Below are 14,030 nucleotides of genomic sequence, written 5' to 3' on the forward strand. Positions count from 1 at the left end.
CTGTTTTCTCCTTCACAGATGCTGCCAGACTTGCTGAGCTTTTCCAGCAACTTTGTTTTTGTTCCTGATTTACAGCATCCACAGTTCTTTTGGTTTTTATTTAGAAACTCCAGATAGATGTGTTACAAGGACACCAAACAGAGTTATGAAGCCAGCAGTCAGTAAATGTGGAGCTGGACAAACACAGCAGGTCAGACAGCATCAGAGGAGCAGGAAAGTCAACGTTTTGAGCCAAAACCCTTCAGGACTGAAGCCAACAGCCTAGTCTGCAAACTTAGACGATGACATTCCTTCTGCGGGTAACTTTACAAAAATGTTGACAGGTGTACAAAGAAACTTGAGCTTTGCATTTCTACCAACTAAATGGTGTTTCACTTGCTTGATTATTTGTCATTCGGTATGAATTATGAGAAGGAAACTATACCCCTAGAGAATGATGAAGTTTGCAGAAATTTGTGTAATATTTGTTATGTACAATTGTATGGTTGTTTCAACATCATGTTATTGTATAGCACAATTTCGCAATTGGTTTAATATTTTGTTTTGGTTTAAGAGGATATTATCATGCTGCATAGCTATAATCCATACAGAGTACATGGTGTTTATAATGTATCAGCAGATCTACAGATCTAAACACATTGGTGTTTATGCATAACACAAACTTCCTTCCACACTTTTACATCTAACCCATTGATTCATATAGATGTATCTATTTCTTTCTTCCTCTTATGTTTATCAACCTTTTCATAGAGTCATACCCTTCTGTCCAACTAGTCCATGCTGACCATAATTCCCAACTAGACCAGTCCCACCTGCCTGCGCTTGGCCCATCTCTCCAAACATTTCTTATTCATGTACTTATCTAAATGTTTTAAATGTCATAACTATAACTGCATCCACCACTTCCTCTGGAAGTCCATTCCAAACACAAACCACTCTCTGTGTAAAAAAAGTTGCCCCTCATATCTTTTTTAAATCTTTCTCCTGTTACCTTAAAAATATGCCCCCAGTCTCGATAACCCCCAGCCTAGGGAAAAGGCACCTGCCATCACTATACCTCTCATGATTTTATAAACCTCTATACGGTTGTCCCTCAACCTCCTACGCTCCAGTGAAAAAAGTCCCATCCTATCCAACCTCTCCTTATAACTCAAACCCTCCATTCCCAGCAACATCAAGGTAAATGTCTCCTGAACCCCCTCCAGCATAATAATATCCTTCCTATAACGGGGCTATCGGAATTGGACATAGTACTCCACTCAATTTTCCACTCTGTCTGTTGTATATTTTCAAAAAGCTGGCACTCAGGAGAGGATTAACATATTCAATCGTTCAGAACAAATATCTTAGAATCATGGAATCCCTCCAGTGTGGAAACAGGCCCTTCGGCCCAACAAGCCCACACTGATCCTCAGAGAATCCCACCCAGACCCGTCCCCCTATAACCCACCTAACCTAATCATCCCTGAAAACTGGGCTTAAATTTACTTTTACTTACTGGCTTTGGAAACTTACTACTGAAGGAGTATGAGAACCATACCTGTCTCCAGAGTTCAACTTGCCGCCCTAGAATATCAGCGATAGGCTGACACAGATATTGGCCAAGATGCTAGCTAAGGGGAGTAGAGTGCAGGAAGGAAGGTGAGCATCACCATTGAGTTTCTGGCAGCTGCCTGTGAATTTTGAGTGAAACCAGGAGGAGCAGCCTTCCAAATCCCTTAGAATACTGATCCGAGCAAACTGACAAATTTTGGAGAGGGATACCTCAAGCAGTTGGTAGACCTCTTGTTTCTATAAAACAGGTCTGGAGACAATGCTTAACATTCAAGTTTTAGACAATAATGTGTTGCGTTGATATTTTTTAGAAACTAATTTTAACTGTACACACTGAATTTAATTGTACTTTGAAATATTTTTAGATATTCGTAGGCCGGAGGAACTTTCCCTGTTGAGACCACGAGATAACATTTCAAAAAAAAGGAAAGAGAAGAACAGTAAGCATGCTGTTGAAGAAGATATTCTCGACTTGGACCAAGTGGCAGTTTCTCCAGGATCAATAGGTAATACTTTCTTAAGGGAGGCTAAACCAACTAAAGTGTTGTAAACAATTGGTTTACCTTTGAAAGATGTGTATATGCTGGAATGCTTTCTTTAGTATTGAAATTGCACTCTCAACATTTGTGTATTTTCTGTCCACACTACACCTTACACAATATGCAATGAACTTCTTATGCCTCCCTTTGTGCAACCTATTTCTGATTAGAAAGTACTCTTAAAAGCAGAAAATCGAAAATATACTCTGTAAATATTGTCAGAAGTAATTCTTTCTTTGTGCGGTATGGTGTATTTGCAAATGATACCCGCAAAGATCCTTTCTAATTTGCCAAATAAACAAAACACTTCTACCTCAAATCAGTTTTAAAGAAAAATAACACTTCTACTGGACCAGCACATATAAACATGTTTTACACAACCAGATGCGGAGGGAAAATCGGCACCTCTCCTTTTAAACTCTGAGAACTGGCCATTTGGATACAGAACTGGCTCCTAGGTAGAAGACAAAGGGTGGCAGTGGAGGGTTGCTTTTCAGACTGAAGGAATGGTTAGTAAGTTTGCAGATGACACTAAAATTTGAGGGTGTAGTGGACGGTGAAGAAGGTTACCTCAGAGTAAAACGGGATTTTGATCAGATGGGCAAACAGGCCAAGGAGTGGCAGATGGAGTTAAATTTAGACAAACGTGAGGTGCTGCATTTTGGAAAGGCAAATCAGGGCAGGACTTATATACTTAATGGTAAGATCTTGGGGAGTGTTGCTGAACAAAGAGACCTTGGAGCACAGGTTCATAGTTCCTTGAAAGTGGCGTTGCAGGTAGATAGAATAATGAAGAAGTCATTTTGGTATGCTTGCCTTTATTGGACAGTACATTTGGTATTAGTGTTGGGAGGTTAGTTTCATCAGCCTTGAACCCTTTGAATGGTGGAAAAGGCTGAATGGCCTACTCTTGCTTCCTATATTCTTATAAGCAATTCAATTTTCTGATATTCACTCTTGTCCGGACATTTCTGTACTTGTGAGCTCTGAGCTAGGAAATTCATTTTAACATAGCTGCATTAATCAAATACTTAAGGCAAAGGGATATATAAACTATGTGTGCAACCTTGTTGAACATTACCATATTTATACAGAACGTTAGGACACTAGAACATTTCAAAGTGCTTCACATGGGAAATTAATTTTGGAAATACACTAATGATAAGGTCCTGGGGAGTGTTGCTGAACAAAGAGATCTTGGAGTGCATGTTCCTTGGAAGTGGAGTCACAGGTAGATAGGATAGTGAAGAAGGCGTTTGGTATGCTTGCCTTTATTGGTTAGCGCATTAAGTATAGGAGTTGGTAGGTCGTGCAAGACATTGTTAGGCCAGTTTTGGAATACTGCATGCAGTTCTGGTCTCCCTGCTACAGGAAGGATGATGTGAAACTTGAAAAGGTTCAGAAAAGATTTACAAGGATGTTGTCAGGGTTGGAGGGTTTGATCTATAGGGAGAGGCTGAATGGGCTGGGGCTATTTTCCCTGGAGCGTTGGAAACTGAGGGGTGATCTTATACAGGTTTATAAAATCATGAGGGGCATGGATAGGGTAAATAGACAAGGTCTTTTCCCTAAGGTGCGGGAGTCCAAAACTAGAGGATATAGGTTTCAGGTAAGAGAGGAAAGATTTAAAAGAGACCTAAGGGGCAACTTTTTCACACAGAGGGTGGTGTGTGTATGGAATGAGCTGGCAGAGGAAGTGGTGGAGGCTGGTACAATTACGACATTTAAAAGGCATCAAGATGGGTACATGAATAGGAAGGGTTTAGAGGGATATGGTCCAAATGCTGGCAAATGGGACTAGATTAATTTAGGATATCTGCTCGTCATTGACAAATTGGACCGAAGGGTCTGTTTCTGTGATTCCATCTTGGTTGGTCACAACAAATATTTTTATTTCATTTCAGCATGCAGCTGTTACACTTTATTGAAATGTAATTTACTAGGAGATGAAGAAATCAATTACCAGGGTCGTCATAGGTGAAAGAAAGAAGAATTTTATCACCTACCAACACAGAGGAAAAAATAATAAAACTGCAACGTCACACAAACACAAGCAATAATTTTAAGAGTGTGTGTCTGGTACAGACAAGAGGACTAAATGTTACACAGTTAACCAGTCTTCGAATCCTTGAGGTGTTAGATTCTTAACAACAGTAATTTAATGGTTGAATTGTACCCTCAGCAATTCTAAAATATATTTTTGTGTTCTCGGTGAATGGTTGGTTGTTTTCCCATTGTGCTTTTCCACTGTGTGTTGTATTCCAAGATGATGAGAGGAAGAAGCAGGGAGAGAGAGGGTTCAAGCTCTTGTTATCACAAATTATATTTTCTTCTCTCTCTTCTGCTGCTCAGAAGCATTTGCTGAAATGCAGTGTCTATTCTGGAGCCTAGCTTGATTGCCTTTCCAAGTTGGCGAACTGCTGGGTGAGCAAATCCTCCTCCCATATGTGCAGTTATTATACATGTGTATCAAACATGGGGTTTAGGTTTCTTGGTGCTGGCTAAGTCATTTGCTTTTGATGTATTTGGATAAAATACTTATTTCAGCACAGACGGTTTTGTTTATTCCCCAGGGGTGTGCCAGAGCTTGCCTCGATCTGTGGTCAGGTCCATATTTTTTTCTCCTTTAAAAACTATTTTAGTCCACGAAAGGTCTCAAGTATAACTATGAGGTGCTGAACAGTAAAATTTGATAGTCCATATTTACCATTGTCATAGCACTTGATGCATCTGTAAGCTGAAGTCATCTCTTAGCAACCAATGATATAAAAGTGGACACCATCTCATTTTGTCTCTCCATAATGGAATATTAAGAGATTTGGGACCAAACAGTTTGGACTGTGAGTGAACAAGTTTGATCATTTCTTGCACACCCCCTCCCCCCAACACCACCAGCAGTGAAGAGTGTTTTCTTCTATTCACTATTTCTAGTAAAAATGTGTGTTTCTAAAATGGATTTTAATCAGCTTTTCAAGAAATAGCATTCAGTGGACAGCTTGCCAGTGGCTTTACAATAGCAGTAACACAATGACCAAGTGGAATATTTTTGTATAATGTCATTCCTACTTTGTAGTTAGTTAATAATGGTGTAGCCAATTTTTGAGTTCTTACAATGCACATCTGTCATTGGTCCAAATTAAAATAATGAACCCAGTTTCTCCAGCACTTTGTTCTTTTTTTGTTTCAGATTTCGAGCATCTGCAGAATTTTGTTTTCAGTTGATAACTCTTCTCATGCACTTTCTTCTCACCTCTGCATTGTTAGCTTAGAAAGCTACAAGAGTCCAATCTAAATATTGTCTCGGTTCTCATTATCCTTTCTTTGTCTTTCAAACTGACAATAAATACCATAATAGAATCATTTAAAGTTAGTTGATCACCTGGTAATCATTGTTAATTTTTTTTCAATCAGCTGGGGATCTTGTGTGTCCCTTAAGTAATCTCCAGAAACAACTCACTTTGAAATAGCACCTGCAAACAGGCCAACAATTTAGACTTGTTCCACCCTGTCTCTGAGATATTGATAGCCATTTGCTGTAGAAAACTCATTTTTTGAAAAATGATCAGTTGGAGACAATTAATTTTTTTAAATTGATAAAATAAGGTGGAGATTCTTATGAAGTGGAATTAAACAGATTTCTGCTTTTCCACATCCCAATCCTACTGAGTTACATGCCAGTCAGGTATACACTGCAGTATACTTGAAAACCTCAAATTTGAGGAGGATGACTAGGTGCAATTCCTTATCACCCTGAGGTCTTCCTGGACCATGCTTTATTCATCCTGCTGTCAGAGTAAAGGACCCACTATCAGACATTTACTGAAATCAGTCTCCATTGGCCACTGGAAGTTACAAAGGAACAGCATGATAACCTGGTAAGGATGGGTGTCAATTTAGTTGTAATATCACAGGACGAGTAATCAGAGCCCAACTCTAATACACTGGGGACAAAAACTGCTGGAGATCACAGCGGGTCAGGCAGCATCTTTGGAGAGACAGCTCTGATGAAGAGTCATCAAGATTCAAAACATTAGCTTGCTTTCTCTCCACTGATGCTGCCTGACCCACTGTCATTTCCAGCATTTTTTGTTTTCAGTTCAGATCCCAGCATTGTAGTAATTGGTCCTACCTAATGCACTGGGGACATGTGGTTTGAATCCCACCATGATAAATGGTGAAATTTGAGTCAATGAAATCTGAAATCAAAGTTAGTCTAATGGTAATCAGGAAACCATTGTCTTTTATTGTAAAAGTCAATCTGGTTCACTCATGTCTTTGTAAGGAAGGAAATCCTTAAAACCAGTGAGGATACTGGTGGAATTTAAATTTAATTAATAAATCTGGGATTAGTCTCATGACAGTAACCATGAAACTATCGTTGATTGTCTTGAAAAGCAATTGGTTTCTTAGTGTCCTTTAGGGAAGGGAATCCACCATCCTTATCTGATCCGACCTACATGTGACTCCAGACACTCGGGAATATGTTTGACTCTTAATTGTTCTCTGAAATGGCTGAGAGACAGCTCAAGGGCAACTGGGGATAGGCAAACAATAGCAATCTTGTCAGCAATAGCAACATTCCACACGATGACAAAAAAAGAGGTTAAATTGTAATTCAGAGGCACAGGCTAACGCTCAAGGGACATGAGTTCAAATCTGCCCACAGCAACTGGTGGTGTTTAAATTCAGTGAATAAATCTGAAATTTCAAAAAAAAACCCTAGTTTCCATAGTGCCAGAGCATGAATGAAGCATGACAGTAAAAGTATTTTTTGTGTACGTGCACTTGGTTATTACCCTGGCTACTGACTAAATTATATTAAGAACACAATGATAATGTTTCTTTTAACGATTGTGACAATTGTTAATGTGGAACAGCACAAATACTGTAATTTAAAATTTTGTTTTCATTGTAATCTATTGTGTCCTTAGGATTTGTCTTCAGATTTCTTACGTTTTATTGTGTGCTACAATGCAATTTATCAAGTTTTGCTGCATGCATACTGGAACTGTGGGTGGAAATCACCACCCCACCATCACCATCACCACCATTGAAGGATGATTTTTTTTTTTTCTGTTCACTATTCCTAGTAAAATTGCGTAGAAGTTCTAAAATGGATTTTTTACCAACTTTACAAGAAATAGCATTCAGAGGACATCTTGTCAGTGGCTTTATGATACCACTAACACAATGGCCAAGTGAAATATTTTCATTATTAATTTGTTTCTACTTTGTAGATAGTTAATTATGGTGTAGCCAGTCTTTACAATTTCTTACGATGGGCATCTCTCATCGGTCAACATTAAAATAATGAAGTAGATTTAGACCTCCATCTTAAGACATCAAACATCAGGACAAAGGTTACTGCTTCATTGTATGATGTCTAATTATTTGCTTACTTCTAACAAAATATCCGTGCTTCAGAGTCAACAAAATAAACACTTTGTCACTTGTCTTATTACACAGCAAGTCCTGGTCTGTACAGCAAGACGATGACTCCCATATATGACCCTGTCAACGGAACACCTGTCTCTTCTACAATTACATGGTTCAGTGATAGTCCTCTAGCTGAACGCAACTGTAACGTCCTGGCTGTTAGCCAGCCGATTCTTACACCAGAGGCTCTGGCCAAAATGTACCGGCCACAGAATCAAGTGGACAAAGCAGAGCTTAATGCCGGGTAGGATTATAACTTCACATGATTTATTTACTAATTAACTAATATTTAAATTGAAACGGTGCAAAGGAAAAACTTTATTATACATAACCCTCTTCCCATGATAATGGTGTTAAATTATGAAGTCAGGCTGCAAAGACTATAAGGCTTGTACTCCCTTGAGTATAGAAACTTAACAGATGATGTACCATTGAACCATAGAAAAGTTACGGCACATAAAGCACCCATTCAACCCATCAAATTTAGATGTTTAAATAGTGTAAAAGATTCCCATCTTCAGACACTGATTCGTTCCACATGATATGTGAAGTGGTATGGTAGTACAGTGGTGCCTCACAGTGCCAGGGATCCAGATTTGATTCCAGCCTTGGGCGACTTTGTGCGGAGTTTGCATGTTCTCCCGGTGTCTGTATGGGTTTCCTCCTACAGTCCAAAGTTGTGCAGGGTAGGTGGATTGGCCATGCTAAATTGCCCATAGTGTTTAGGGATGTGTAGGTTAGGTGGGTTAGCCATGGGAAATGCAGAGTTAAGGGGGGTCTGGGTGGGATGCTTTTCAGAGGGTTGGTGCAGACTCAATGGACTGAATGGCCTGTATCTGCACTGTATGGATTCTATGATATAAAGATATAGGATACTGTGGGACCTTTATAATACCCCTGCAGGTACACTGAAATCTTGTGCTCAAGTATTAGCCCCATGCCTACTCGAGCTATTTCATTACAGCTACAACACTGGCATGTACCCAACTATGTGAAAGATTGTCCAGTAATTCCTGTCCTTGAAATGCAAGCCAAATCTAACCTGGCCAATTATCACCCCCATCAATCTACCCTGAATTATCAACAAAGTGATGGGAAGGTGCCACTGGCAGTGCTATCAAGCATCAAATGCTCAGCAATAACTTGCTCACTGATGCTCATTCTGGGTTCCACAAGAGCCATGTGGCTCCAGACCTCATTACAATCTTGGTCTAAACATGGACAAAAGAGCTGAATTCAGGGTAAGGAGTGAGTGATTGACCCTGATCATAATATATTTGTGATAATATCTCCATCTAATATTGTTTTTCTTCAATTCATCTGAGAGCATGTGAGCTTTGCTGACTGGGCTATACCAGTTCTTATATAGTAAACATTCCTGTATGTGGGGGTCTGTGGAAGTTTTATATCATGGGAGAAGGTGCTCAGAAGCAAAAAGTTGTTCCAAACCACCCTAAATATCGTGTATGCCTTTATATATGTTTTGAATACAAATTTATGAATAGCACTGCTTCACCATTCCATGCACAAGGAGCACTGAAGATTCTCAAGTGAGTTCATAAGGAGCTTCTGTTAATTTTGTTGATTCAACCCTGTCTAAGATAGATATGAGAGTCCTGCAACTGCCTTCCTGTTCCAAACCCCTCCTTCCCTCTGTTGCTCCTCATTTGGTTTCACGTCTTCTTCATATGTAGTGCTCAGTAATCGCTTCAAGGAGTGACTGAGATGAATACTGCGATGTATTCAAAACAAGGCTAGATGTACACATCAGGGAGAAAGGAACAAAGGGTAATATTACTGAAGTTAAACTGGTAACTCTGGGGTGGGTGTGTTGGAAATGCAATTAGAGCATTAATGCTAGCATGGACTGATTGGCTGAGTGCACTGTTTCAGCACAGCATATTCTACGTAACGTTCTTGCACCAAGCAAGTAGCTTCCACTTGAATCTAATCAACAATCCTTCCAAGAAAAGCCACACTTAAGATTCCCTATGCCTTCAAATGCCTTAGTGTTCCCAGCACACACTGAAAATGTGTGTCTCCTGGAATCTGCCTGATCAGGGCATATAGACGAGAGCCAGAAAAATGGGTCACTCTTGGTCCGAGAGAGCTCTAAAGCAGCCCTCCAGAATACAGCTAACAATACTTGATCATTATACATGGAAATATTGCTATAAGTTTCATCTCGATTGCAATCCTAAGGATCGGTCACAGAAATACTGATGTAAAAGATGACATATTATTAATTCAAAAATACATGTTAAAATAATAACTAGAATTAAATTCAGGACAATATGACAAAAGTAATACAACAGTAAAAATGTAAGTTGGAATTCATTAAATATCATGATTAATATGCCTTTTACTGTATCTTAATAGCTTCTGGCATGCTTATTGTAAAGTACTACAGTGGATATAAAGGAGAGAATCAGATCTGCCAAACACAGCAAAGGTTGATGATCTGGGTTGCTTTAATGCAGTAAATGTGAAATAATGCAAAAGCAAACAGCAAAGATTCCACATCAGATCTTTCATCATTTATTTACAGTTTCTTTCATTGCACAATTTCTGCAGATGGCTAGATTCATCACGTTCACTGATGGAACAAGGCATCCAGAAGGAAGATAAGCTACTGTTGCGTTACAAGTACTACAGCTTCTTTGATCTGAACCCGAAAGTAAGAGAGACACAGTCATAATAATGTTTTGAGCATCCCACTTCAGTCCTGAGAATGAGACACAGAAGTTAAGCCAAATGGGGGCATACTATTAGAATAGAATAGCAGTTTATTGTCACTTGTATTTTTCTTTGAAAACATACAGTAAAAGGTTTAAGTCGCCATACCATGGTGCTTGTATTAATGACAGAAGTCATAGGTAAGGAGAAAAAAGTAAAAATTTAAGACAGAGTTCATCTCAGATCAGTTTCCATTAGGGGAAAGTCAATTAAAACAGCTATTGCTGGAATATCCAGAATCCACAGCCAAAGAAGACCTCCATGCTGGGACAAGAACGCCCAACTTGGAGACCACCACTCAAAGCCAAGACTGCCACTCTAGGCTGGAATATAGAGCCTCCACTCTGAGACGAGATGCCATGTCAGGCCACTGGAATACCTGGAAGCCACTGCCAAAAGCCTCGACACCAACAAGATTTTCACACTAGGATGAGACCGCTAAACCTAGAGACTGCCTCTCTGGGATGAATGCTGTGTGGGCTATAATATAAGGGAAAAACATTTATATATTCAGTTGATTCTTTCTCAGCTAAGGTACTTCTGAGGTACAACAAAAACATTAATCTTGCTGCAGAAGTGCTAAGCAGAAATTTATGAAGAGTTTCACAATCTTCAATGGATAAAGACTATAATGCCATGACCTTAAAAATATTCCATGCAAAGCTGTTGTGTAAACATTTAGTTACTTTGACTGAAATTTCTCTATTTTAATTGAGACATTAATTATTTTAAATAATACTGTTGCAATAATGGAGAAAAGTATTTCAGAAGAATCTGATAAGTATTTGTATGGTAGTGACCTATGATCTGATTGCAGAGCCTGTCCTTATTGTTTTTGGGAGGACAGCAGAGGGCAACAAAACAAGTAGTAAGGAGGGAGAGGATTAAATATTAGGGTAAGCTAGCCAGTAATATAAAGGAAGACTAAGAGTTTCTTTAGATATATAAAGGGCAAAAGAGACACAAAAGTGGACATTGGATTGCTGGAAAATGACTCTGGAGAGACAGTAGTGGGGAACAACGAAATGGCTCAGGAACTCCGTAATTACTTTGCATCAGTCTTTATGGTGGAAGACACGACTAATAGCCTAAAAATTCAGGAGAGACAGGGGGCAGAGCTGAGTATGGTGGCCATCACCAAGGAAAAGGTGCTAGAAAAACTGAATGGCCTGAAGGTGGATAAATCACCTGGACCAGATGGATTACACTCCAGAGTTCTAAAGGAGATAGCTAAAGAGATAGTGGAGGTGTTAGTGGTGATCTTTCAGGAATTGCTAGAGTCGGAGAGGATCCCAGAGGACTGGAAAATCACTATCGTGACACCCCTGTTTAAGAAGAGAGTAAGGCAAAAGACTGAAAATTACAGGCCGATTAGCCTAATCTCGGTCGTGGGTAAGATTTTGGAGTTTGTTGTGAAGGATGAGATTTCTGAATACTTGGAAGTGCATGGTAAAAGAGGACAAAGTCAGCATGGCTTCATCAAGGGGAGGTCATGCCTGACAAATCTGTTAGAATTCTTTGAGGAAGTAACGAGCAGGTTAGACCAAGGAGAGCCAATGGACGTTATCTACGTGGACTTCAAGGTGACAAAGTGCTGTACATGAGGCTGCTGTGTAAGATAAGGGCCCATGGTGTTAGAGACAAGGTGCTAGCATAGATGGCTGTCTGGCAGAAAGCAGAGAGTGGGGGGAAGAATGGGCCTTCCTCAAATGGCGACCAGTGGGGTTCCACAAGGGCCAGTGTTGGGACCACAGTTTTTTACTTTATACATTAATGATCTTGATGAAGACACTATGGGCATTCTGGCTACGTTTGCAGATGATACAAAGATAGGTAGAGGGATGGGTAGTATTAAGGAGGCAGGGAAGCTGTAGAAAAATTTGGATAGGTTAGGAGAGTGGGCAAAGAAGTGGCAGATGGAGTACAACGTGGGAAAGTGTGAGGTTATGCACTTTGGTATAGAAGAATAGAAACATGGACTATTTTCTAAATGGGGAGAAAATTCAGAAAGCTGAAATGCAAAGAGACTTGGGAGTTCTAGTCCAGGATTCTCTCAAGATAAACTTGCAGGTTGAGTCAGTAGTCAGGAAGGCAAATGCAATGTTGGCATTTGGAGTACTGCGTCCAGTTTTGGGCCCCATATCTCAGGAAGGATGTACTGGAACTGGAGTGGGTTCAAAGGAGGTTCACGAGAATGGTCCCAGGAATGAGAAGCTTAACATATGAGGAATATTTGAGGACTCTGCGTCTATAATCATGGAGTTTAGAAGGATGAAGGGGGATCTAATTGAAACTTACAGAATACTGAATGGCCTGGATAGAGTGGATGTTGGGAAGATGCTTCCATTGGTAGGAGAGACTAGAACCCTAGGGCACAGCCTTAGAATAAAGGGAAAACCTTTTAGATCAGAGGTAAAGAGAAACTTCTTCAGCCAGAGAGTGGTGAATCTATGGAACTCACTGCCTCAGCAGGCTGTGGGGGCCATGTCATTGAGTATATTTAAGACAGAGATAGATACTTTCTTGATTGTCAATGGGATCAAGGGTTACTGGGAGAAAGCGGGAGAATGGGGTTGAGGAACTTATCACCAATAACCGAATGGCGGAGTAGACACGATGGACTGAATAGCCTAATTTCTGCTCCTATGTCTTATGGTCTTATTGTATGTTTTATTTCTATCTACTATTTCTATCCCACTGCTGCCTTTTAAGAATAAGGAAGGTAGTTTTAGGAATGTATCCCCAAATTGCCCTCTACAGATAGTCCATGCTGGAGTGGACACGATTAATACAGTGGTGACAGATAGCGTCAGCTTTTATGGTGATCTAACTCTGTAATACTCTATGCATCTCTCTTTCCTCTGTAACAGAATATCTTTGTACACTAAAGAGTGGTGTCTGTGTTATACCCTTAGTGACATCTCTCTCTATTGCATGCAGTATGATGCGGTCCGAATAAACCAGCTATATGAGCAAGCACGGTGGGCAATTCTGCTGGAGGAAATTGATTGCACTGAGGAAGAAATGTTAATATTTGCAGCATTGCAGGTAAATGCAATTGTTTAAAGCCAACTGTTGTTATGGAAACCTGTTTCAACAGGGAAAAGAACAAGCCCCGACAGATGTCTAGATAACAGATAGCCCTCCGGCAAAGCATACTTCGAACTCATCCAGCATTCTAAGCTTATGTTCTAATTTAGAAAAATACCTTAAATTGGCCTGGATTTTCAATCCTTATGTGCTGATGCAATTCATTAAGAAGTAAAGTGCAATAGTCAGAAAATGCTGATAGGACAGGTTAACTGAGCTTTGATCTCGTGCTGTTATATCTGTGTTTCCGAGGGTCAATAAAAATAGAAATAAGAAAGAGGAATTAAAGAAATGAGAGAGGATTCTGGAAATGCTGAACAACTGAGGTAGTATCTGTGGACACACCAATACAGCTAATGGCTTAGATCGTTACCATAGAGTGAGGAGGAATCTCAAGTCAATTGAGCAAAACCATCTCCTTGGAAATGACCCCCTCCACACTATTTTCATTCGAGGGGAGGGGAGGGGAAGGGTGTGGGTTGGTCGGTGTTGGAGTGGGCATGGTTCAGTTGAGCCTGCTACCTCCAGAGGTAACGCAGTAGTTCAGAGATGGCCGTGGAGGTGAGTGAGTGCTGAGACAGGTTCCCGAGACTTCGTTTCAGAAAAAGTAGGAACTGCAGATGCTGGAGAATCTGAGAATAACAAGGTGTAGAGCTGGATGAACACAGCAGGCCA

The 14,030-nt window shown here is 40.0% G+C and overlaps 1 protein-coding gene across 1 annotated transcript in view; it reads left to right on the forward strand.

Annotated features, from left to right (window-relative positions):
* The window catches only part of fermt1 (FERM domain containing kindlin 1), a 76,877-nt gene that overhangs the window by 33,908 nt on the left and 28,939 nt on the right, over positions 1–14,030 (forward strand). Inside the window, exons 4-7 of the mRNA XM_048600902.1 lie at positions 1,920–2,060; positions 7,560–7,773; positions 10,104–10,206; positions 13,206–13,313. Coding sequence (XP_048456859.1) covers positions 1,920–2,060; positions 7,560–7,773; positions 10,104–10,206; positions 13,206–13,313 — 566 coding nt within the window. The remainder of the gene's footprint in view (positions 1–1,919; positions 2,061–7,559; positions 7,774–10,103; positions 10,207–13,205; positions 13,314–14,030) is intronic.

Source organism: Rhincodon typus, chromosome 9, assembly GCF_021869965.1.
Source record: "Rhincodon typus isolate 14 chromosome 9, sRhiTyp1.1, whole genome shotgun sequence".
In the NCBI taxonomy this organism is placed as follows: domain Eukaryota; kingdom Metazoa; phylum Chordata; class Chondrichthyes; order Orectolobiformes; family Rhincodontidae; genus Rhincodon; species Rhincodon typus.